Source organism: Drosophila grimshawi, unplaced genomic scaffold (genome assembly GCF_018153295.1).
Source record: "Drosophila grimshawi isolate 15287-2541.00 unplaced genomic scaffold, ASM1815329v1 contig_311, whole genome shotgun sequence".
Taxonomy (NCBI): Eukaryota; Metazoa; Arthropoda; class Insecta; order Diptera; family Drosophilidae; genus Drosophila; species Drosophila grimshawi.
In genome coordinates this window covers 7,047,950-7,073,341 of record NW_025063098.1, presented here as the reverse complement: position 1 = coordinate 7,073,341, position 25,392 = coordinate 7,047,950, and the positions used below count along the sequence as shown (strand labels likewise).

Here is a 25,392-nt window from a genome sequence, read left to right as displayed (position 1 = left end):
ACTTATACGTATATATATATATATATATATATATATATATATATAGATCCACTACAAGTACATCCATCAATCGGGCTGTTATACAACAAAATTACAAGCGTGCGAAAGGAAGTAAAGTAAACTTTACTAAACTACGCCGGCAATCGATGCGTATTTGTCCTTCAACTTCAATCCAAAGCGAGGTGTATTCATAATTCATACGGCAACGCCAACGCCATAAATACGCGACTGTGTCAATGTATTAGTGCGTTAGTGTGTGTGTGTGTGTGTGCGTAAATGTTTGTGTAATTGAAAGCAGTATCATTAGCGAAACGGGTGCGTATTTACTTGTTTGCTGCTTATCAGCTGCTGGCAGTGCCTCAAAAGTCGCTGCGAAAGTTGTGGCGCAACACACAAGAGTGCGAAATCATTGAACGCGCACTTCAAGCGAAATTCTATCCGGGAATTTGGAAACCAAAAAAAAAACTCACAAACACAGACTCGGACAAGGGAGCAACGCCATGAATATCGACGACTACGAATCGCTGCCAACGACCAGCGTCGGTGTAAACATGACGGCTGGCGCTCTAGCGGGCGTATTGGAGCATGTTGTCATGTATCCAATGGACTCGGTTAAGGTGAGTGTATGCGTCTACATATATATGTGTGTGTGAAATGTTGTTGCCATATTCAACGAAAATATCTACATATGAAATAGAAGCAGTGCATAAACATACCGCACTTAACCTCACAATTGCGCATATCTCTATGCTTGTGTGTGTATGTGTTTGTGTTTTCGTCTTATGCTTGAATTTATCGTGATGTAATTCCTTAAACTTTTGACCATTAAACGCTGCGCGCGTTGCTCGCCCAGTAAATATGGAGTTTTTTTTTTTCAATTTATTTTGAACAGGAGCCGCTCAGTCGGTTCAATTTGTGTCATGTTACTGTAACTCTGCTTATCGGAGCACGTTCTTGACGTTTTTATAGCAATACTCGAGATAAGACTAGCCACCCCCACCCCCGCAATGTCATGATGACTGGCAGGTAGCTAAAGATATATTATAATGTGCGAATAAAGTAACAAAAAAATTAATATAATACTAATGCCTATATGCCGGGGCGTTCTTTGTTGTAATTGTAGCGACTATTCGGTTTAATTTCACAATTGGCATTTTTCAGATATATATATGTGTATATATATAGATATATTTACCCAACAATCCAATTTGAAGAGCTATCCGGAATACTACAACGACGACGATCGTTATAATGAATTCCGTTGAATTTTGCGCTGTATTGAATACAATAGTACACATGCAGATACAGATACCTGCGTTTAGGTGCTTTATGTATGTATATATCTATGTACTCTTATAAGTAGTTGTGCCTATGTGTGTATGTACTTAACTATGGAACACGACATCGCACTCGTCGCGTCGATATTTGCGCATATATTATATATACGTAGTATATGTACATACACAATGCTGTACAATACAATATGCAAAGTATATAAATATATATATATATATCTATTTGAGAATGCACTCGGCAGCACGTCAGATTCTTGCTTTAAGAAAGAAAAACAAAAAAAAAGCAGAAAAAAGAATTACTCGCTTACTTTGGGCAGCCGAGCGTTTATTGATTTTCTCAACGAGGCATCGAAAAGTACAATTTTTGTCAATTGTCAATATTTTATTGTTATTATTTTTTTTATTGCGATCCACATTTGATGGGCAGGTGACCAATTAAATGCCAATCTAAAGCTAGCCAGGGATTCCCAACGTCATCCAGCCAGCAGACGAGTAATCATTTTCTGTTCTGTATATAGACATCCATAAGTATTATTTGTCACGCTGACGAGCTAATTTCTATACGTAGCGGCAATAACAACAACAACAACCACAACAAGAGTAGCGAGAAAATTGCTTAATTGAGCTACAATTAAAAATAAACTACACTGTTTGTTTTTGTTATTCCCCCTCCTTTGACTTTATGATTAATATATTTATTATTATACTCCTTTTTTTTTTTTTTTGACTGATTACATTTGTGCTTATCAGAAGAACAGTTTGGATCCTTTAATAGGGATCCCCACTGGGGGTTGTTGGGGACAGTTAAAATATTCGCTTGTGTGGTGGCAACAATCATTGCCAGTTTGTGGTTAGAAACGAACAGATTTCATTATGAACGGTTTCGATTGATCATCATCATTGTCGTCACATATCAAGTCGTTGTTGACTGCTGAGATGGTTGATTTCCATCACCTTGGTGCGCCTTCTCGTTGACAGTCATCTTGTGCCGATAGCGGGCGTATATATATATTATATATACTTGGTATACATACTTCGTAGACCACACTCTAACTAACAGATATGTCTATATATATATATATATATATTCAGCGCATTGTCGTCGTCTGATTAATAGATAAGTACTGGAGCACTTTTTATTGCTAGATTATCTTATCTATCTTTTGTGTAGTATTCGTGTCACACTTGTGTGTTTGGCCACGTCTCTGTAATTTAAAACTTGGATGCTGTTTATCACATGCCCAGCCCACAACTGGGATTATTGTAAAAATACTGAGAATTATATTTTATTTGATTGTTATTCTATGAGTCACATTATATATTATTATTGACTCGTATTTTTTTTTAAAGATTACTAAAGTGCTACAAAAGCATTTTGTTTTGATTGACCGAGATTATACTCTTTGCATGTGGTAACTTTTATTATATTGATAATAGTTAATCGGTCATTAGTTTTTCTTTTATTGTGCAATAAAATGAAAGCAAGCAACTTGAGTTGTTACCAAATAGGGGACAAGTCAAAACACTCTTATATAGTCTTAACTGTGTAATAGTTTGCCCTTCAGAACTCTTCATCAAATCATGTGATGAACGGATCTGTAAACGGGTGCCGAATGCAAATTAAATAATTGAGATAACTAACTAAACACCCTTTTACCCTTTTTATATTTGCCATCTTACAACTCGTCTAGCTGTGTTCTTGTGAAATTCAACTTAATCATATTACACTCATTATGGGGACTTTGTTCTTGTTATTTGTTTACATACACTGAGTAAAAATATGAATGATGTGGCTTGAAGTAATATCGGCCTGACCCCTTATTGGACAATAACCTGTGATATGTTATACTAGTTGATTTCTAAGAATCACAATTTATTAATTTCTAATTTAATATAATTTCTTCATAGACCCGAATGCAAAGCCTGACATCGCCCACAGCTCATTTGAATATAATGGCCACGTTCCGGAACATGATCACGCGTGAGGGACTCATGAGGTAAGTGCTGATTGATGGATCTCAATCGAAGTCATTGCTTAAACAGAATTCTAATTATATTATTCTATATCCTTTTGCTCAGACCCATTCGTGGAGCAAGCGCTGTGGTAATTGGCGCTGGACCCGCGCATTCATTGTACTTTGCAGTCTATGAAATGACAAAAGAAACGCTGACGAAATTCACATCACACAATCATTTGAATTACGGTGCGTAGATCTCATCTAGTTCACATCTCAGCCACCAAAATCCATCCAAAATGTTAATCTTAATGCGTTGCTTCCTTATGTTTTAGTGTTGTCCGGCGCATTGGCAACGCTGATACACGACGCCATCTCCAATCCGACGGAGGTGCTCAAGCAGCGCATGCAAATGTACAACTCGCCATATACCTCGGTCTTGAGCTGCATGCGGGACGTTTACAGGAAGGAGGGCATGAGCGCCTTCTATCGCTCCTATTCCACGCAGCTGGTCATGAACATACCATATCAGACCATTCACTTTACCACATACGAGTTTCTGCAGAATATGGTGAGTTTACCATTAAATAGATTACGTATTTAATATATTTAATACGCACTATTTTGTTGCCTGACAACGGCAAAAGAAGTACTTTAAAAATCAGCTAAATTTTTGATTAAAGTTTATTTTGTGAGTGAGAGAAATTAAGTTCCTTTAAATTTACACAGGTTATTTGTAGTCAGCCCGTTTTGGGTTTATATAAACTACACTTTAAACGCATTAGTGAGTTGATTAACCTTTAAGTTTAGCATGTAGCCTGAAAAAGAGTCTTTTAACTATTAGCATTCATTTCGATTGCTAATTTGATTTCATTGAAAATTGTCAGTTGAATGTGGAGCGCAAGTATAATCCAGTTGTGCATATGGTGTCCGGTGGGGCAGCTGGCGCTGCTGCAGCGGCAATCACAACGCCACTGGACGTGATGAAGACGCTGCTGAACACACAGGAATCGGGACTCACCAAGGGCATGATTGAGGCCTCCCGAAAGGTGAATATCGCAAATGGACTAGTTAGCCTGGATGTGCAGCTAATGGTTTTCGATTTGTAGATTTACCGGATGGCCGGACCGAGAGGTTTCTTCAAGGGCATCACGGCACGCGTGCTGTATTCAATGCCCGCCACGGCCATTTGCTGGTCCACGTACGAGTTCTTCAAGTTCTATTTGTGTGGTATTAAACCGGAGGAGTACAAATCGTCAATTACGGGCCGGTCTGAGCTGGCCAAACCTGCGCCAACAATCAACTATGTTCTGCCCAAGAGCGATGCCGATGAGCAGATTGAGGAGACGACGCCAGAGCCGGGGCTCAAGGATGCGGCAACGTTGCATCCGGCACCGCCAACGGTGAATGCATCCGGTGCCATTAAGACGGTATGTGAGCTATCCACGCGAACTGCTGCGCCCACCATCAATATGCATACGAGGCACACGGACGTGAAGAATCCGTATGAGCGGGGCTTCTCTAGTACGTAAGATGGGCGTGGCCGCGAGCGGGGCCAGCGTTCAAAGGCACGTTATTGGCAGCGACTAAAACATAAGCGTAGCTTTTAGTTAAGAGCATGGGACGGAGTACTTGTTAAATATCCATTTTGGCGGCGGATGAGGAGAAGACTGCGATGGTGGATCGGACACAGCGTTTGAAACGCTTTCCGACCGCCATTGCCCGTCCGTCGCCCTTCGTCCCGGCTGATAATATGAATACTCGGCGCGGAGTCGGTGAGAGAGTTTTATCACTTCAGAGTCGGAGGTTAAATTGTAGTTGTTGTTGTGCACAAAACTCTCGCTCTCACACACACTTACGCAAATACTCGGCGTACAGCTGAAACACACACACACATATATGTATATGTATTTATATATATTATATACACACAGACACTTTCTACAGTCATCTGCGAAAAAATTCTTGTTAAAAATACTGGTAATAATATTGTATCTATGTTAATTGAGAAAAATTAGAGAACCTACTTGTAAAATACTATTACCTTAAATTATGTATTACTGAGATGATTCTTTTTTTTTTTAAACAAATTTAAAAGTTTATCTACACATATGAATATATATTTATGTTTATGTTGTTAAAGTAAATCAAAACAAAGCAAAAGCGCAAAGCAAACAACAACAAAAAAAAAAACCAACAAACAAATAAAATGTTTTGCAAGATACAAAATTGATTTGTAATCAAATTACAATTAAAAAAAAAAAAACGAAAAACAAAAAAAGCAACACAATTTAAGCTGTTAAAAATTTCAATTAGTTTCGATAAACGATAAAGTGTAAACTGCTTATTATATTGTACCATATTGTATGAGGCAATCCAACCTTTGCCCCCCCTCGCTCAGGACTTTTCCCTATGCGTTCTCCACCCGCTGGCTCGGCACTTGATTGTGATCCTTAATTGTTAAAGTTTATTTTTATATATATTTTGTCCATGTACCAGTTAATCAGACACATGCTACAATCTGTTATTGATCTATACACCCTTAAGTACCAAAGTTTTTAGGCTATACCGAAGCAAAAAGAAAAGAACATCACGACACAATCAAATGCCAGAGCAGGCAAGCCGATCCTCCGGCTTCAGCTCCAGCTCCTGAGCCTCGGGTTATACACAACACATATGATTATTATGTTTATTGTTTGTTATTTTAATTTTTATTTTTACATATATACAACTATGTATATATCAAAATTATACAGTATATGCATATATAAATATTGCACTTGCTATTTGTAAACTGTAAACTGTAGCCCTAAATTTAACACTTAATTGTTAAACAATTCAAGCAAACAAAAGAACAACAATGGAAACCCAAAACGCATTAAACGGAGAAAAGAACACTTGTTTTATGTCAAATGCAACAACAAATGCTGTTTCTTTTTTTTTTTTGTGTACATTTATTACATTTATAGCATGCCACAGATTCAAAATTATTCTTATTTAATATCTGGCTGGGTTAAATTAACAAAAATAAACTATATTTTAAATTAAATGATTTCTAAAGACAGACCAATTTCGGTTGTTTACTAGAAAGTCTTGTGTGCAGTGTTTTAAAAAAATCGCAATATTTGATTTATTATACATGTGTGAGGCGAGTGCGGCGAGCTAGAGGATTGAATCCAGGCCGCGACGACGCGATCGCTGCGACAAAAGTGGACGGGGCTTATAGAGATCATCGTTGGAGTAGCGTTGCTGCTGGCAGAGCTTCTGGGCAAGACGCCTCGTGGTCAGAACGTCTGCAAAGTGATATGATAAAAAAATTAATGAAAAAGTAAACAATTCACACAATACAAAAAATATATTAATGGACAGCTGGAGATGGAGCTAGATATGTGGTAAGCTTACCCAGGCTAGCGCTTTAAAGAACTAGTTATGGAAGTGCGAGCTTATGGATTTATAGGATTTGCATGTAATGCAAGCGGAAAGCATGTGGAAAGAAGATAAAGTCTTGTATGTATTTGAAAGAACAACTCTGATGTGAAGGTGGACCAGCATAAAGCATTAGCGATGATAAATCAGCTACATTTTTGTGTGGCAGAAATGTAATTACCTTTTTCATGCTTCTCCAGCTCTTCGTTCTCTTTGGAATTGACGCTGATCTCGGAGGGCGTTGGCGACGTCTTGACAGCATCAGTGCGACGTGTTCGTTTCGCAGGACTGCCGGCACAGCTGCTGCTGCTGCCGGCGCTGGAGCTGCTGTGGTGCTTCGACGTGGATGCTTCGCTGCTCAGGCGACGCTTGAATGTGCTGCGTCGCGGGCAGCTCGTCTCCTCGCACTCGATGAACACATCGAGCAGCTGACGACGATCCTTGATGTGTTGCTCAATCAGCTGCAGACGCGCCCTAAACTGCTCCGCATCGTCCTCGAAGTGGGTAAATGTTTCGCCAATTTCAGTTTCGGCCAAACTCTCCGATGATTCCTGGTCAATTTCTGATTTAGCGGTGTCAGCAGGGATTAGTGGCTCTTCGCTGTCTACAGTTTTGTCGGGCTCTATTGGCGAATCCCTGGCACTGTCTGCCACTTCAGGCTGATCCCTTACCACCTCGATCTCGTCTGTTGTCTTCTCACACTCATCTGTCTTCTCAACTTCCTCCACAACAGGCTCCTCGATAGGATCTTCCACAGGATCCACCATAGTATCATTTAGTTCATTCGTGATCTCAGGCTGAGCAGCAGGTGGCTCTGAAGCTGTTATGGTCTCCGGTTCGTCAACTTGAGCTGGAGATTTGGATGTCGACTCCGTTTGTGTAATTTCAATGGTTTGCTCCTCGGGCTTTAACTCTGTTTCCACCACTGTTGTTGTGATCTTCACTTCGGTTGTCGTTTTCAGTGATGCTCCTGCGCTGTTGATCTCAACAAAGCTGACACTCGATTCCTGGAGTATATCGCTAACAATGATCACACTGCTGGCGGCCATCAGCTCAGCAGTTGTCTGATTGCTACTCTGATTGTGATTGTCATGGGTGCCATTGCTTTCCGGCTCCTTGCCATTTACTGCAACTGTCTCTCTCTCTTTGCTCTCTTTGCTTGGCGCATCTGTCGTTTCTGTTGGCGGTTTGTTGGAGGAATCGGGTGGCTTACCCTCATCATTGGAATCGTTGCTATGTCGCTTGAGTAGCTTTGCCTTCTCCTCATAATGATCGTCCTGCGTGATTGCAGTTATGGAAGTCGACGCTGGATTGGATGTTGAATTGGAACTGGACTTGTTACGATCACGTTCCCGATCACGATCACTTCTCTTCGAGGCGGAGGATGAGCTGCCGCTGCCGTTGTGACTACGACTGTGATGACTATTACTGTGCCCATGACTCTCTCTGCTATCCCGGCTGCGTTCCCTATCGCGATCCGAGCGTGACGACGACGAGCTGGACTTGTGTTTCTTGAGCGACGATGATTCGTGACGCGACGAGGAACGTTTCGAGGAGGTGGATGACTCATGAGTGCTGCGACTCGACGCAGTCGAAGTGTTGGAGCTCTTCTCATTTCTCGAGCTGCTACTTGTTCTATGCTTTGAACTGGATGAGTGCGATGAGTTGTGACTGGAGTGTTTCGAGCTGGATGAAGTCTTGCTGTGCGATTTGTCGCGTTCACGATCGCGTTCCCGCGACTTTCGCCGCTGTTTATCATCCGATCGCGTATGCGAGTGATGACGCTTATCCTTGTCTTTGGAGTGTGAATGGGAGCTCTTCTTGTGTGTTTGCGAGGAGGACGAAGCGGAGGCTGGCGATGTTGTCAAGTCCGCAGTTTTAATAACTCCATCATCCTTAAGCTCATCTGATGCAATGGGCAACGTTGCGGCTGCTGCGTCTTCAACTGACACCTGCTGCTTCTCTGCTTTGTCTGCGTTGGGCAATTCTGGTGGAGGCTCCTGTGGGAGTGGAGGCTCAATGGCAGCTAAGCAATCTTTGTGATTTTGTGAGCCAGGCGCTGAATCCGCAAACGACGCAAAATAACTATCTGATGATCGCTCGCAATTGGCCTCTGAAAGTTGCTTTGGTTTGGACTCATCTCTCTCTGAAGAAATGTGGTTATCGTTATTTAAATTGGCCGTCACCTCACACATGATGGCATCCTCAATAGAAAGGGTATGCGTGCCACCGTTCGTGTTTTCCGACAAGGAGCTCTTTCGCTCAGTGCCTGCATAAAATACACAAATGATATGAAGTAAAGTATCAACAATAGTTTAGTCTTCCCCCTACCCTCGAATGTGATGGCATCCTGTTTGATGTCAAAATGCAGCTGGCGTCCGCTGATGTCGTCGTTGCCGTCGCTGGAGTTCTCACTGAACTTGGGCATTTGCGCCTCTTCTGATATGTTGGCGGCCATGTTGGAAGTGAGTTCCACGCTATTATTGGCGGACGTTGGCTGGGGTGCATCCATTGAGGCGATGGTCAAGCGACTGTCGCTGGACACCTGTGAAAGCTGTGAGGCCTGCGAGGCGCCAGCGTCTCGCGAATCATTAGCCAGCTCCTTGATATCCCTGAGGGAATCTGATGTGTTCAACGACGCGTTGTTGGTGTCTTCTTTAAAGCTGGCAATAGGCTCAAATGGTGGGGAGGCTGCATCATCATCATCATCGAGCATGTCATCCACATCTACACCAGGCGGTAGATCATCGTCCTTGCTGTCATCTTTCAAATCCGACTTGACCGTGTCACGATCAGAATCTGGACTGATCTGCTCCAGGTCAGTAGGCAGTAGGCTGGCAGTGGTCTCCACCTTGAGCAGATTGCCGCCATTCATGTGGCTCAGCGGGTGGCCAGAGTAGGGGGGCAGGGGAGGTGCTGGCAACAACGGTGGACGAGGTGGCGGATTTGTTGGAGGCGGTGGCGGTGTTATACCCAAATACTTGTATGCAATGCTCTCAATCTTTGGCTCAAATATGGTGGCCACCTTCGGATTGACCACCTGGTCGACAATGTGGTCAACACCCTTGTCCAGCACATCAGAGCTGCAAAATATGGTAATGAGTTATAATGGAAGGAACAATCAAGTATTTCGATTTAGACATACTCAAGCAAATGTTTGCGTAGTCGCTCGCGCAACTGCACCTTATTGGTGTCTGGTGTCCAATGTTGTTTGGCCAGAAAATCATTGACAGCCGTCTCAACGCGATTGCGTACATTTTGATATGCTGGCTTTGTGTCGACATCCGCCAAACAGCAATTGAATCGAAACTCATCGAAGACGCCCTGTGACTTGACCTCTTCGATGAGAGTCTTTACAAAATTGTCCATCTTTTGTGGACGCAATTAAATCGATCAACAATCTAATTTTTATTGTGGAATTTGGTGGCTTTTCCTTAAGAATGTTTTAAGTGTGACCGCAAGCATCAAACCATAAAAATATCTTAGTTGTTTGGTGCACTTGCAACACTGGCCCGGGGCATATCGATAGCATAGATATTTGGCGCCATTCTAATAAACAGCTGCGCTGTTAAAAATCTGTTATTTCAATAAATTCCGATGGCAATAACATTACCGAAAATGTTAAGTTCAATGTTAAAATGTGCTGTGCACGCTGTGTGCAACTCTGCATAAAAATTTGGCGGAACCAAGCGCTTGGTTGCTATTAAAAGTTGTCCGATCCTTAGATGCGAGCTGCTTAATTAAACAATTATAGTAATGAAATTAAGTGCAACACATTCGCATTTGGAAATGCAAGGAATTGCTAAGGTCAATTCAATTCAAGGAGCTACGGACAATGCGACTGCAGGCAACGTCACGCCAGAATTGGCCAAAAGTGAGACGGAATCCAACTCAATACAATTGCAACGCTTGCCAAGGAATCTGCTGCTGAAGCAGTGTCTCATCAACGACACCGAATCGGCAACGGATAGCAGTGAGCAATTCACGGAAATCAAACCACACCAGAGTAGAGTCGATCCACAAAAGACGCCAGCAACAGGAAAATCGCGCAGTAAGTATAGAGCATTTATTTAATGTATTTAATTATTTAACATTAATGAATTTGCCACGGCAGGAAAACGCGACTTGATCAATCTGCAATCGAACCTGACCGCCAAATACATTGGCTATGCAAATGCCAACTCGCCAACAGCAACAACAGCGTCTGAAAGCACTGAGCAGCAAATGCGCACAACTCGACGGCGAGCACATGACACAACCTTGAACAGCAGTAGCGCCGAGCTGAGCGGCAGAGATAGCGATGCCGCATCGCCAAAGACTCTGGTCACGGGCATTTTGACAGCTCGCCTTGGTGATGCCTATCTGAGTCCCATCGATAAATTGCTGATCAAGAATGGCGCCAACTCGCCCAACAGCACCGGCTTCGAGGCGGATGCCGAGGATGTGGCTGCAGTGCAGCCATCGCGTAAGACTATCAAACGTAAACTAAAACGCGGTCTCAAGCCAAAGACTAACAAAACGAAAGAAACTGAAAAGACGGCAGCAATGGAAATGGAAAGGTTACCAGCTGATCAGCAGGAGCTGCAGCTGCAACCGCAGTTGGATCAGTTGCCCATAGAAACAAAACGCATCGTAGATAATGTTGAGCAGGAACAGGTCGAAATCAAGATTGAATTAGGCGATGAAAATGCCGCAGACAATATCGCTTACACTGAACTGGAAACTGAAGCCATGGCTTTGGAGCAAACAAGTACAGAGAGTAGACAGGCTGAGATGATTTTTGCGCTACCAGAGACGACTGCAACAGAGTTGGATGCACTGAAAACACCGCCAGATCTTATAGAGCCGGCGAACAATAGCGAACAATCTATGAAATCCCCGTCGTCAATTAGTTTGGATAGTGCCAAGGGTTTGTCGATAGTCACCGATTCGGGCTGGCCCGCCTATCAGATGGGTGATCTGTGCTGGGGCAAATTGTTCACCTACTGCTACTGGCCTTGCATGATCTGTCCAGATGAGCTGGGCCAAATTGTAGGCGATCAGCAGACCCATCCGCAGCGCAAGTCAACGGACAGTGTGCCGGGAGCGACGGTTAGCATTCAGGTGCATGTGCACTTTTTTGCCGACAATGGACGCCACAATTGGATAAAATCGGAGTTTCTTTTGCCCTTTGCCGGCCTTAAGGCCTACGAGGAGCTGCGCGAATCTGTGCGCATCCAGCATGGTCCCCGAAGCTTCAAATACCGCCAAATGGTAGCCAAACAGAGCAGACAGCATGTCTGGCGCCAAGCTATCGATGAGGCCAACATTGTCGCCCAGATCCCATACCCAGAGCGGGTGCAAAAGTTTTATGAAATTCACGAAAACAACGTGTAAGTAAAAAATACTATTTCAAATTAGTCTTTAAGAGCGTGGCAAGACAGTAAACCAGCAAACAAAATGTGATAAAATACCCGAGCTAATCTTTGGGATTGCTTATGCAGCTATATACGATTTAAGAGTCTCCAGCTCAACATCAATATAGTCTTCTTTTCTTTACTGTTTGGCATTTTGTACTTAGATAGTAAGATAATGTGTGGAAAGTTGCTGGGAGAAAGTTAAAGTGCTCGGCCAAAGACGGGTTTTATCAGAGTAAAAAATCATTAGGCACCTGCACAAACAACAAATTTCTACACTGAGCGATATAAGAAACATATTTTAATTCAGGAGCGATCCATTTCTAAATTCTCCAAAGTCAGTATCGATCTTTGAATAGAACTTTATTTTGTTTTGTTCTGCAAAATATAACTCTAGATGATCAATTGCCGCCAACTTATTTGCGTGTTGTGTTTGTTTTGCTAGTCAACGACCTCAAAGCAGACTTACAGGTGAAATTTTTTTTCAAAAATAATATACTCGGCTAAGCAACAACAACAACAAACAAACAAATTTAAAAGGCGGCTAGTATTCAGTATTTGCTTTGTTCATTTTCCAAGCATTTGCTTGTTAAAATGTACAATTTTTCCTTATGTACTATGCACATTTTTAATGGAAAAACTTAAATAAGATGTAAATACTGTATTTAAAGATTTTCAGCTATTCCCAATAACTTTATTCAAACGAGCAGCTATAAATATTTTACGAATTGTTTTTATTTTTATCAGCACACAGAGCAAGCAGAAGCGCAAGCAACCGAAGTCGATACGAGGAGGCGACACTTCAGATGTGGGCAGCAGCCTCTATGATTCCACGGACAATTTGAATGGCAAGCCGTCCGCTATGCAAATTGTGGCTGTGAAACGGGAACGTTCCTCCTCGCCGTTCAGTCCGGCCTTCTCCCCCGTGAAGCACAATCATCAGAAGCGAACGAAGCGACGCAAGCTGAGTGGCAGCGTTGAGCAGCCGATGGGCTTCGTTTCAATTTCGGAGGCAACGGACGAGAAGCCAATCTCAATGGATTTGGGCGACTGTGAGGATCCCGAGTTCGGGCAGCTATTCGATGCCATTAAGGAGTATGTGACGGTCCATCAGAATGACGACAACAACGACAAAATTCTTATGGCGGTGGTGAATAACATTTGGTATCTGAAACAGCTGAAGCTGCGCGACCTGAGTCGCAACTTGGTCGATGGCGATGTCGAGCTCTTGGGCTCGGCTCGTGAGGAATCGGAACGCGGGCGGGGCATTTACAAAATTAAACGCCTCTCGAATCGCCTGAAAACAATGGTGCTTCGCCGCAGCATAACGCCAATTGTGATGCCATCACAGCAATTGGCAACAAGAGCAGATGCTAACCAACCGGAACGCTCTCATGCCGTGCAGGCGAAGGTACGGAAACCCGTTGGTCGACCCATCGATGAAGTGATCGGGGATATACTGTTGCTGGATCGCAAGTACCTGTTCCGCGGGCTCAATCGGGAGCCCATTTGCAAATACTGCCACCAGCCGGGTGGAGAAATACAGCGCTGTTCGCAACAGTGCAACACCTGGTTGCATGCCGCCTGCCTGGAGCAGCAAATGACTGAAAGTACAAAGCCAACCAGGGGCCTTAAGCCAATTGCAGCTGCTATTGCAAGTCAGAGTCTCCAGCCGCTAACCAGCTCGTCGCCCATTTCAGACGTGGAACCATTGCTGAAGCACATAACTGGCGATGGCGTACAAACCGAACCGGAGGAGGCGAAGGAAGCGATCATATGTGTTGAGTGTGCCAGTGGCAAATCGGATATTTGTTGCATCTGCTATCAACAGGAAATGCCAGTCGCTTCGCTCCACAACGATGGGGATGGATTAACCATTGCTGAGATGGCTCAAGAATCAACTGAGAAGTTGATGGGCTGCTGCCAGCCCATGTGCAACGCCAAATTCCATGCCAGTTGTTGTAAGTATTGGCCGCAAGCCAGCGTCAGCAACTCATCGCCCACGTCGCGCTGTCCGATGCATGTGTGCCACACCTGCGTCTCGGATGATCCCAGCGGCAAGTATCAGCAGCTGAACAATTCTAAGCTGACCAAGTGCGTCAAGTGTCCGGCAACATATCATCAGGATTCGCGTTGCATTCCGGCCGGCTCACAGATGCTAACGCTCACCCATCTCATCTGTCCCAGACACAACATTGCCAAGGCGGATGCCAATCTGAATGTGCTCTGGTGCTACATCTGTGTACGGGGCGGCGAGCTCCTCTGCTGCGAGACCTGCCCCATTGCGGTGCACGCGCACTGCCGGAACATTCCAATCAAGCCGAACGAGAGCTACATCTGTGAGGAGTGCGAGAGCGGGCGACTGCCGCTCTACGGCGAAATCGTTTGGGCCAAGTTCAACAATTTCCGATGGTGGCCGGCCATCATATTGCCGCCGACAGAGATACCCGTCAATATACTGAAGAAGCCGCATGGCCTCAACGATTTTGTGGTGCGTTTTTTTGGCACCAACGATCATGGCTGGATATCGCGTCGACGCGTCTATCTTTATATTGAGGGCGACACTGGCGACGGTTACAAAAACAAATCGCAGATGTCGAAATACTACAAGATCGGCGTGGAGGAGGCGACACACTTCCTCAAGATCATCAAGGCGAAACGGCAGGAGCAGGCAATTGGTCGCTTAAGTGGCAACAAACTCCATCCGCCACCCTACATCAAGATCAAGGCGAACAAAGCGGTGCCGCCCGTGCGTTTCGTTTACAGCGAGGAGAGCCAGAACATATGCGTTTGCAAGCCGGACAGTGAACATCCTTGCGGCCCTGAATCCGGTTGCTTAAATCGCATACTCTACCACGAGTGCAATCCGAAATACTGCAATGCTGGCAAAAAATGCGAAAATCAATTGTTCGAGCTGCGCAAATCGCCCCGTCTCGAAGTCGTTTATATGAACGAGCGGGGCTTTGGTCTCGTCTGCCGGGAGGCGATTGCCGAGGGTGACTTCATCATTGAGTATGTGGGCGAGGTGATCAATCATGCTGAATTCCAGCGACGCGTCGCACAGAAGACGAACGACAGGGACGAGAACTTTTATTTCCTGGGTGTGGAGAAGGATTTTATCATTGATGCGGGACCCAAGGGCAATTTGGCCCGTTTCATGAATCACTCGTGCGAACCGAACTGTGCCACACAAAAGTGGACTGTTAACTGCATTAATCGCGTTGGACTGTTCGCTATCAAGGACATTCCAGAGGTGAGTCAACTTCTAATCCGCAATATATTGACATTAATTTTAAATTGCCCCATGTAGAATACGGAATTGACGTTCAACTACTTGTGGGATGACCTCATGAATAATGGCAAGAAGGCCTGCTTCTGTGGCGCTAAGCGCTGCTCCGGCGAGATTGGAGGCAAACTAAAGGACGAGGAAGTTAAGGTAAGACCGAGTTAGTCCATGCAATCGTAATCAATACCGATATTTATTCAGCCATATGCAAACCCATCACAGGAATCGAAGGTGAAGCAAGTGCCACGCCAAAAAGGGATTCGAATCCAGGTCGCCGTGCCCAAGAGGAAAGCAAAAAAGAAATCCGAAATAAAGCACAAAACTGCCGACAACGTACCGACATCAGAGGATACTGGCCACAGGAGTCGTAGTTAAATTGACATTATTAGTTTTTTTCTGTTACTCATTAGCTTCGTTTTTTTAAATACTTGCATGGCGCCGGATCATGGACGCTTTTTTATATGCCTAAATATTTATTGTTTGTTGTAAGTTAAAAAGTTTAAAGGACCGTTCATTCAAATATTAATTTTTTCAAGTTGAACCTATACATTTTATACAAATAAGTCATTGAATATGAAAATAAAACGAGACGTGTTTGTTAGATTTCAGTTTCATTGCAATACAAAAATTTATTTCATTATCAAATCAGTTCATTATTTTTAGAAATTATGTATGTATATTTATAAAAATACATATATATAAAGCGGCCTTTACAACTGCCTATACAAAAATATGCTTATGAATTTTAGTATTTATTTGTTCAGTTTTTGGTTTATAGTCCCTTAGCCTGACTACAGTGAAAATTGTAGTCAGCTCTTTGGCATAACTCGTCGAACGTACGTATGTCGTGTCGTATGTCTAAATGAAAACTAAAGATATTACTGCCTTACTGTTAAGATCTAAGTGTATGCACATTATACTTAAGCAGATTACACTACTTTGTAACGTGACAGAGAGAAAAATAATGAAACGTGTGCCAAACGAAAGAAAAAAAAAATATACATAAGCATGTATAAGAAACAAAATCTTTCGCTTAAGCTGGCAATTCATTAAACAATTTTTGGCTAAAGTATCCGGCATTGTAATTGGGTACAACGGCTTCAATCTTCTTGATAATGGTGTTTAGCGATTCGCGGGACACCTCATACAGATTGTTGAGGGAGATCAGACGCATGCCTCGCTGGTTGCACACCTCAATCACAGACCATTTCTCAAGCAACTTCATGCAGTTGCGCACGGAGTCCGTCGAAATGCTCTCAGCTGCAAAGAAAATACAATTTTCATATTGTTGTGAATTGAGAATAAGCTGTAGAAGCACTCACCATATGCACAGCTGCCGCGCTTGACTTTCTTGGAAAGATCGTTGATAACGAAGCTAATGAACTCCGATTCCAGCATTGAGCTGCGATGCAGAATCTGCAGCGCCTGCGCCACAGCCAAATATGTGCTGGCAAATGGGGCCAGCACCTCGCATATGTTGTGCTGTTGCTCGAGCGTATCCTCCGCAAGCAACAACAGATCAGCTGCCTCTTCCTCCTTGTGCGACACATTCAAGTAGTCCTCGTTATCCTGGTCCAGCTCATAGGCAAGTCTACGTGCCATGCGACGTGATAACACCTGGTCATCTGATTCATTTACCTACGTAAATACGAAAATACAAATGGCATTAGCTTACATATTAAAAATTTATAATACATTTAACAATATTAACCTCTTTCTTGCGCATGCAACCATTGATGAGCAGCTCGTCCAGTTGCTTGTGTAGCATGCTCTCCAATACTTGCGTGGGTTTGTTTAATATAAATTCGTATTTATACACAAGACAGTTCTCCAATGCAGTCTCAATTAGTTTGGCTTGAGAGACGCCGATTGATCTCTCGCCATCTGTGTCTGGCGAGGTAGGCGCTGGCAGCAAGCCATGAAATGTGGTCAACAGTATGGAGCTGAGGGCAAAGTGCGGAGTCAGCGAATTCGAGTAGTACGCCAGTTCAATGAAGCTCTCCGTCGTAGGCACAGGACGTATAAGGATGCGTCCATTCTCGTCACGCGTGCGTGTAACCAAGCCTAAAGTAAGGTAACGAATAATATTTAGTATGGGGGTGTACAATCTCGATTTAAGCAGAGCTACCTGTTCCCAGGAGATCGCAGGCATAGGCTATGATATGCGACGATTCGCCAGAAAAACCCAAATCCTTGCAGCCGGACAACGTGTTCCGCAGATCATCTAACGCAGCAGTAATCTTCTGCTCCGTGGCCCCGTTGCGGAAGCGACTAAGCAGCAGAAAGGCCAACGCATTCGTTGACATCACAGAAGTGGCCGCGGCACAGTCGTAAACAACCTGGCGCGAGATGCTGTCGATAAGATTGCGATGCTCCTCACACACAACATCCGTTCCGTAGAGCGATGACGTTGATTGCGTATGCTGCAGCGTTCTATTGTCAAATTGAAATAAAAATTAGCATGAGAATCAACAAGAAATGGGAAAATGAAATTATAAGATCCTCGGCAAAAGGTATAAAAGTGACAACAATCTGTGATTCGCACCTGGACGTCGGCTTGTAGATCTTTGTGCTGCCATCCTCGCGGACAATTTTGTTGTATGAGTTGACGAGTTCGCGTATTGAGTAGGGTTCGTTGAAATCGATGCGTATCAATCCGTAGTTCGAGTTGAGCGCTTTCCAAATGCCCGAAATGGCCTTCCAAAATGATTCGGGTACCTTCTTTTCGCCCTTCTGTTCACGCACGAAATTACCATCGACCAGACGCTCATAGTTAACCGAGACGGGCACCAACAATGCGTCCGGTATGCTGCCATCCATGAACGCATTCACAATCACCGACAATATGCCGCCCTTGGGCATGCACGGTTTGCCGGTGCGCGTACGTCCGCCCTCGATAAAGAACTCAACGTTGTGACCCTGCTTGAGGGCGTGCGTTAGATACAAATGAAGTGCGGCCCGATAGAGCACATCCTTCTTGCCCTCGACGGGATCGATCTTGCGCTTGATGAAGAAGGCGCCCAAACCGCGCAACAATGAGCCAAAAACGGGTATCTGTAGATTGTTACCAGCAGCCACGAGTGGACTGCGTATGTCGTTGTTGGTCAGTATGAATGTCACCAAAATATAATCCAAATGGCTGCGATGCAGCGGCATAAATATCAGCGGTGTGTTTGGGGCACGCTGCGAGGCATTCTTTAGCATTTCAATTTGTTTCTTATGCGTGACGACTCCAGATAAGAAGCAAGGCAACAGTTTATAGAGCAGCCAGGACGTAATTGCGAGGAGCGTATTGTTTAGCGTTGAACCCATATCCTTGAGTATGGTGACGGCTCGCTGCTCCTGCTTGTGCAGTATCTTCTGATATGATATGCCCGTCTTGGCGTCCTCCTCCTCAGTCTGATCACCGCTAATGCTGCGTGCGAGCATCCTATGTCCATTTTTCGCATAGCGTTGATCTCGTAGCGTTTGCTCGGCAGCCTGTTTAATGGCATGCTTCAAGACAACATCGTTGTGCACGATTTTCGTGACCTACACATAAAATAGAAGTTATTATATGGGGGTTAATTTTAATGGTTGAACTAATGCGCGTGTTCACCTGTCGGAAAGCAAATTTCTCGCTGCGTAAGACTTGAGCCACATATGGGAACAGGCAGCCCCAGTCGTAAATGCTTTTGAATGGCTTAAGACCACCGTGCGGCGTCAACTGTAGCATATTCTGAGTGCCAACGCCATGCTCGACAGAGTTTTGTGGTTTCGGCTCCTACACGCGCAAGCAATGAAAGTTCATTTTAGAATCATAAAAGGTGATGAGTATACATAATGTGTGTGTGATGCAATTCTCCCGCGCATTTTCGCAAATTGCAATGCCAAAAATATATGACACATGATGGAAACTATAAGAGTGCTCACCTCAAACCAGCCGCGTATTCTAAATGTATCCATGACAATTATGAGATTCACATATATGCTTAAATATAGTTATCTGTTTCAAATCACATTTAATTGAGCAAAGCGCCGGCAGGCGAAGCGAAGGCGACGAGCGATAGTTTCCGTCTAGCTTTTCTTGAGTCTATCGATTACTTCTCGCGAGACAATCGATTACGACAATTATGCAAATCGGGCAACTCCGCGCGAATGTGAAATAAAAGCAGCGACACTTTTGGTATGCATGTGTGTGCCTTGTGTGATTTACTGAATGGACAGCTTATCCGCATTTTATTGTATATGGGCAAAATAACCGTATTGTAAGGTTATATATTTAAGGGTGTGCATGCATGCGGAGATGATTCAATAAGCATTTAACACTTACATTCGATGCGCGAAGCGTGAAAAGTATTTCGCTTCCAATGCTATTGAACTTTCCCAGCGATGAACGATAGATGCTTAGATTCAAATTGGGAAATAAACTGGCGATTATAGCAGGTGCTCTGCAAACAAAGAAATTTATACATTTATAAGTACATTAACGAGTAATTAACTTTATTTACGCAATTATTAATGTTATCGAAACAGTAGCACACAATTAACTTTATAACTGTTCGTAGGGGAGTTATAAGAGCTGATATGCGGACTGTAGTCCAATTTGTAGCTATTTTTATTTTTCAAGTTCAGTAACCTTTGTTGCCTGATAAGTTTTTAGTTGTCCCCAACAAAGCAAGCAAATTTACCTTTGAGCTTTGCGCCAACCGCAAAATGTTATACATGAAAAAAACGATTGTTTTGTAAAAACCAGCAAAGTGGCAAGGATGCGTTCGATGTATCAGTGCTGCCAGATAGTCAGGCAAAGCTCAACAGAATCCGTTAGTTGTGCAAAGAAATAGAAAAGTGCGTTGAAATGTTTCCCATTCATTGCAATAAATGTAGCAAGAAACGTGACGAGCACGAATTGCACTTTCAACTCACTCGTTGCCAACATATAATCTGTGCCAGTTGCACACCCAAAGCGACGGATGGCAGAATATGCCCTGTCTGCAATCGCGACTTTAAAAGCATCCCAATAACACGCAACATGCCCGGCAATACTGCCAACTATTTCGAAGATCCCAGCGTGTTTTTGAAACTATACCGAAACATTAATAAATTTCAGAGCGAGCAGCGCGTCTCGTACTACCATAATTTCTACAAGCAAAAAACCGAAATGGCCAACAGGAAGCTTAAGATGCAGGGATACATCAAGCTCGATGCACAATTGCGCCAGCAGAACGACCTCGAGAAGAAACGAATCGAGGAGCTGCGCAATTATATTGACTACCATGAGAAGCGCACCGATCCAACCAACTCCGCGGATATGTTCAGGTCCTCACGCAGGGTGTGCCGCCCGCGCACCCCTTCATCTCTAAGTGTCTCGGACACAACACTAACTACGGACAATGATGACGTACTGAAGAAAAGCCCCAACTTGAAGCAATTCAAGCAAATGCTCTCTCAGACTGTAAAATCTGAATTGAAAAAGGTTTAAACTTGTAAAATTTGCTATTACTATACTTACTCTATAAACAAGCTATCAATTATGAGATTAAATAATGAACATTAAAATATAATATTTTTAATTTCAATTAACTACTGATGTATATAAAAAAAAGTGATGGAAACTTTTTCTTTGGGTTTTATAATAAACAAGTACTTCAAACTATTTATAATACTAATTTGAAAGCATTATCGCCACATACTTTCTTTAGTTTTTAGTCATATTAAGCGATAAACAATAATCAGCAGCAATTATGAAATGAGCTTTGAACTGGAACCTTATAATTGCAGATTAACTTTATTGACCGATTAAAGGTGTCCACCGAATAACAACTGAAGTGAATCGCTAATTAGCTGCACATTTAATACACATACATATATGAAAATTTATATATACAAATGGACTTTTCAATTACGATAATTGTTGCCAAACGGTCCGAATCAGTTGCAGCGCTTATCGCAAAACAACAACAGCAGAGTGTGGGAGGAAAAGCGAGATAGAGATAGGAATGGATGGGGTGACTGCATACCAGCAGAAACGAAATGAATGAGTTCAAATGACCTTGTGGCATCCTTAGAATAGACATCCATCTCATTCATCGAAGCATCGCACAGTCAATTTTACTCTCGACTCACACGTGCTTGATAAGGCGGAATTCCACACACGTCGACACGTTCGGACACGCCGACTGTGAATGCGAATGCGCAACAATAACAATAATAAAGTGCACAGTGTTGAAGTGATCAAAAATGCCAAAATAACCACCACCTGTGTGACAGCGACAAAATCATACGCTCATTTTATAAACACTGGATAATAGCTAGAGTATAACTGATATCATTCACTTTGCAGGGCGGTGCGTGCGAGTCTATAAATAACGGCGCTTTTGACCGTCAATTTACAAAAACACATACACAATGTTCAATGTATATACAGTAATGACCTTAGAATTAAAGACAGCGAAAACATAAGAAAAAAAGAAAACGAAAAACTTGACTTGAAAATTTGTTATATAATCGTCACAACTATAAAATTGTAAATTTCTTTTCTTTCAGAAAATCAAAACAACTGCGTTTGCCCCATTTGTTTTGCAATTAATGTCGATTCAGTCCGTCAGGTCGATCAAGAGTTCGAAGTTCTTTACGAATATATGCACACAATTATCATGCGCATTTCACCAAGGCAAAAGGCATGAAATTAAATTAAAAAGCACAGAGACATAATCGTGTACTTATGCACATGTGTTGGGTGTGTGTGTGTGTACAGCTGGTTGTCTGCGTCATTAATTGAACTTGACAGCTGCTGCTGCTATTGTTCTTCTTGTTGCTGTGTTGTTCGTGTTAACCGGCAGAAGCAACCACTGCCACCGCATGATTTGTGTGGCTTCCACCACATCCATGGTACTCACCTAGTCTTGGCGAACACGTAGTAGATAACAAGACCAACAGATACAACTTCGATGCCACCGAGCAGCGAAATTCCTGCCAGGCATTGGGCAGAATTTAACAGACTCGTTAACATAATGCTGTTTTCGATCTTTCGTCTGTAGAAAATGCCCTTTTCTTTTTTGGCTGATGCTGACCCGCAATTATAATGCCAAGTAATATGGCACGGTGTCGTACAAAGATGCGGTTGCTGCTGATATGTACTTTCTGTCTGTCTGTCGCTGTCCGCAATCTTTGCGGAAAAATACGGCGCGCATGGAGAGCAGAGCGCGTCTCCTTCTTTCTCTCACGCTCTGTGGGATGATGTTGTTTGTGATGTGTTTATGTCTGTTTCCTCTGTGCTTGCCTCTTTGTCACACTCACTCACTGACTGAATGAATGACTGACAGACACTACGTCCGAGAGTATTGCGTTGTGCTCTACTATGCTATATAACCAGACATCGTTGATGTCGCGACCCGCAATTTTGCGAGACAACGTTGTTAATATAAAAAAAAATATCGTATGATTTGGATTCTGCGCGCTTTTGATTTGTTTTAATTTCGTTTTATTTTATTTGAGTTCAGATTTTGCGTGAATATTTTGATTATCGCACTGATTGCCTTTTGTTTGTTTTTGAAATACATATAAATGTAAGATAAGCAATTTCACAATTGGGTTTTGTTCTACTTTGATTGCGTCCTTTGCTTTGTTGCCGGCTCCTTTGTTAATTATTTGTATTTTTTATTCACGCCAATTGACAAAGCAGCGTGACAAACGAGCGCGAAAAATGTGAGACAACCGCTCGCTTCAAGCGCTCACTGCGGAATAAACACGCTTGCAATCGTTGCTGTTTAATTAAATGCCAATTAACGTGCGACAATAAATGTGTGCACAGCACAGAGCACATAAAAAATAATAACAAAAACAACGACGCACTCCGAAGATCAGCATCACCAGCGTTTCACGAACAGCGGCAGTCCGATAAGAGCATCGATAGGCAACGACTACAATAAATGTTATCAACTCGAAAGAGAAAACGTGCTCTTTGAAAAGAGCGAGAGAGAGAGAGAGAGACCGTAAGAGAGCAGCAAAAAGAGTGCAACAACTGTGTGCCTAAGACTAAATTTTTTAATCAGTTTAATCAGAAATTACTTTCACGCACTGTATTATTTTATGAATAAAATTCATACAACTTTTGTTATTTTATTTTATAAAAAGAGTTTTTGTGGTCTGCAACTAACTCGGTTTATTTCTTAGCCGCTGGTTTCTTGGCGGCGACCTTCTTCTTGCGGGCGGCGAGCAGCTTGGCGCGGTTAGCAGCAGCCTTTGTGGCGACATTGGCAAAGTGAGACTTGGCCAGCTCCACATTCTGTTTCTTGGCCTTGGCCAAAACCTTGGCAACCGTACGCTTCTCGGCGGCCAATGCAGCACGACGCTTGAGGACCTCAGCATACGGATTCAACTTGATCAGTTGACGCACATTGGACAGAGGATTGAGGCGACGCACACGACGGAACACATGCTTGCGTGGATCGCGGAGAACCTTGCGAATCTCCTCCGATTTCAAGAGGCGCGACAAGTCTGTGTTGGCCATCTTTGGCTGGGGCAGATTGTAGCCCTTCTTCAGAGTGGATGGCTTCTTCCAGGTGCCGAACAGATCGTTCAGGCGCGAGAATGCAGACTCCGTCCAAATGACAAAGCGACCCACATGACCACCAGGTGCCAACTTGAGCAAGTTCAGCTTGTCCACGCAAATGGTCTCAATGCCGGGTATGTTGCGGAACGCCTGGCGAAGACCCTCATCCTTGTGGTAGACCACAAGTGGACCCTTGCGGGCAATGCGGCGACGATCGCGCATCGTACCACGACCAGCACGGAAGCGCTGCGACTTGTACACCTGCAGAAAGAACAATTATGCTTAGAATCAATTGTTCCGATTTTAGTATTATTTGTATATATATATAGCTCTCCACTGCAAACGGTTGGAGCTTTCGGTCAGGCTACAAACGTAACGCCTAGGAGAGCAATTTGATATAGCAATGCATTACGAACAACATGCTCCAACGAAACACCACCAGAGAGACGCATTCCGTTCACATATACATTGCCATGGATTAGTTAACTATTCCGGGATACATACCTTCTGGATATCGGCCCAGACCTTCATGCGACGCAAGAAGACTACAGCCTGCTTGGTCTTCTGCAGCTTCTGCACTTCATCGGAGACGACCAATGGGAACTCGGAGATGCCATCGATAACGTGTCCCTTGGACTGGACCAACGCTGGCACACCGGAGGCGGCGATAGCCGAGACGAGAGCGTAGCGACGCTGGTTAACATTCACCTTGCGGTGCCAGCGACGGAAGGTCTTGGTGGGTGCGAACATACGACCGCCACGGCACATGTTGCCAAAGGCACCCTGACCGGAGCGATGAGTACCACCGCCACGGACACGGGGAATACGTGCAACGGCACGACCAGTACCCCAGGATTCGGCAGATGTTTGGTGACCTGATCAATGGAAATATCCAAGTAAAAATATTGTTCGTTCAATATGTGGAAGCGATGCGCACTCACCTGCAAGCTCACTGACAGCATAGGGCTGGCGATTGTTGCGACGCATCAGTTGGTGCACCTCGTTGACCACATCCGGACGGATAGGCGCCTTGAACACTGCGGGCAGGCAGATGTTCTTCTCCTTAAGTGCCTCATTCTTTTCCGTATACACGGAGACCAATGGCCTGGCGTTGCCTAAGCTCTGCAAAAACACGCATACAAACACACACAATTCGAATTAACAATAATATGAATGCTTAAAATATTTAATCACAATGCCACCGCACACTGCAAACACGTGGAGGTTAAGTCGAAGTTTGGGCATATATATTTTCATGTTTTCTACACTTTTCGTGTGTAAAGGTTTTGTTTTTGCAGCTTGCTGTGATCTGGGCATTCATTGAGCACACTTTCTCACCATTTTCGCTGATTTTTAATCCCAATAAATGGTGTTAAATTTTCTGCAAACGCAGATGCCGTCCTCTTTTTAATAAGAAGAACGAAGAAAGAAAGAGAGCTGCCGGAAATGGCCGAAAAGTGCTGCCAACCGCATTTCAGACTGCACGGTTGCATTTCTGCCA

At 43.6% G+C, this 25,392-nt stretch overlaps 6 protein-coding genes across 7 annotated transcripts; 3 read left to right on the top strand and 3 right to left on the bottom strand.

Annotated features, from left to right (window-relative positions):
* The first annotated feature begins 14 nt into the window (after positions 1 to 14).
* Positions 15 to 6,175, top strand: LOC6564236 (mitoferrin). Its single transcript, XM_001990084.3, has 6 exons — positions 15 to 617; positions 3,204 to 3,292; positions 3,375 to 3,499; positions 3,586 to 3,821; positions 4,138 to 4,299; positions 4,360 to 6,175. The coding sequence occupies exons 1-6, from the start codon at positions 501 to 503 to the stop codon at positions 4,780 to 4,782; spliced, it is 1,152 nt and encodes a 383-aa protein (XP_001990120.1). The 5' UTR covers positions 15 to 500; the 3' UTR covers positions 4,783 to 6,175.
* Positions 5,171 to 10,063, bottom strand: LOC6564237 (serine-aspartate repeat-containing protein F). Its single transcript, XM_001990085.3, has 4 exons — positions 9,822 to 10,063; positions 9,008 to 9,759; positions 6,858 to 8,945; positions 5,171 to 6,543 (listed from the first exon to the last, which is right to left on the bottom strand). The coding sequence occupies exons 1-4, from the start codon at positions 10,043 to 10,045 to the stop codon at positions 6,413 to 6,415; spliced, it is 3,195 nt and encodes a 1,064-aa protein (XP_001990121.1). The 5' UTR covers positions 10,046 to 10,063; the 3' UTR covers positions 5,171 to 6,412.
* Positions 10,064 to 10,413: 350 nt separating this feature from the next.
* Positions 10,414 to 15,994, top strand: LOC6564238 (probable histone-lysine N-methyltransferase Mes-4). Its single transcript, XM_001990086.3, has 5 exons — positions 10,414 to 10,727; positions 10,791 to 12,048; positions 12,820 to 15,325; positions 15,383 to 15,508; positions 15,581 to 15,994. Exons 1-5 carry the CDS (start codon positions 10,433 to 10,435, stop codon positions 15,731 to 15,733), a joined length of 4,338 nt encoding a protein of 1,445 aa, XP_001990122.2. The 5' UTR covers positions 10,414 to 10,432; the 3' UTR covers positions 15,734 to 15,994.
* A 103-nt stretch (positions 15,995 to 16,097) lies between these two features.
* On the bottom strand, positions 16,098 to 23,077 carry LOC6564239 (glycerol-3-phosphate acyltransferase 1, mitochondrial). 2 transcript variants are annotated; one of them, XM_001990087.3, is made up of 8 exons: positions 22,237 to 23,077; positions 19,671 to 19,788; positions 18,957 to 19,121; positions 17,904 to 18,889; positions 17,487 to 17,791; positions 17,070 to 17,422; positions 16,681 to 16,996; positions 16,098 to 16,618 (listed from the first exon to the last, which is right to left on the bottom strand). In XM_001990087.3, exons 1-8 carry the CDS (start codon positions 22,347 to 22,349, stop codon positions 16,392 to 16,394), a joined length of 2,583 nt encoding a protein of 860 aa, XP_001990123.1. In that variant the 5' UTR covers positions 22,350 to 23,077; the 3' UTR covers positions 16,098 to 16,391. The 2 variants fall into 2 exon arrangements, with proteins under 2 accessions (XP_001990123.1, XP_032593091.1); XM_032737200.2 differs by lacking the exons at positions 19,671 to 19,788; positions 22,237 to 23,077 and adding an exon at positions 19,271 to 19,411.
* LOC6564240 (RING finger protein narya) lies at positions 19,129 to 20,916 on the top strand. Its single transcript, XM_001990088.2, has 2 exons — positions 19,129 to 19,164; positions 20,448 to 20,916. Exon 2 carries the CDS (start codon positions 20,499 to 20,501, stop codon positions 20,817 to 20,819), a length of 321 nt encoding a protein of 106 aa, XP_001990124.2. The 5' UTR covers positions 19,129 to 19,164; positions 20,448 to 20,498; the 3' UTR covers positions 20,820 to 20,916.
* Positions 23,078 to 23,375: 298 nt separating the features above from the next.
* On the bottom strand, positions 23,376 to 25,374 carry LOC6564301 (60S ribosomal protein L4). Its single transcript, XM_001990089.3, has 4 exons — positions 25,230 to 25,374; positions 24,833 to 25,013; positions 24,396 to 24,766; positions 23,376 to 24,152 (listed from the first exon to the last, which is right to left on the bottom strand). Exons 1-4 carry the CDS (start codon positions 25,230 to 25,232, stop codon positions 23,502 to 23,504), a joined length of 1,206 nt encoding a protein of 401 aa, XP_001990125.1. The 5' UTR covers positions 25,233 to 25,374; the 3' UTR covers positions 23,376 to 23,501.
* Between the last annotated feature and the right edge of the window lie 18 nt (positions 25,375 to 25,392).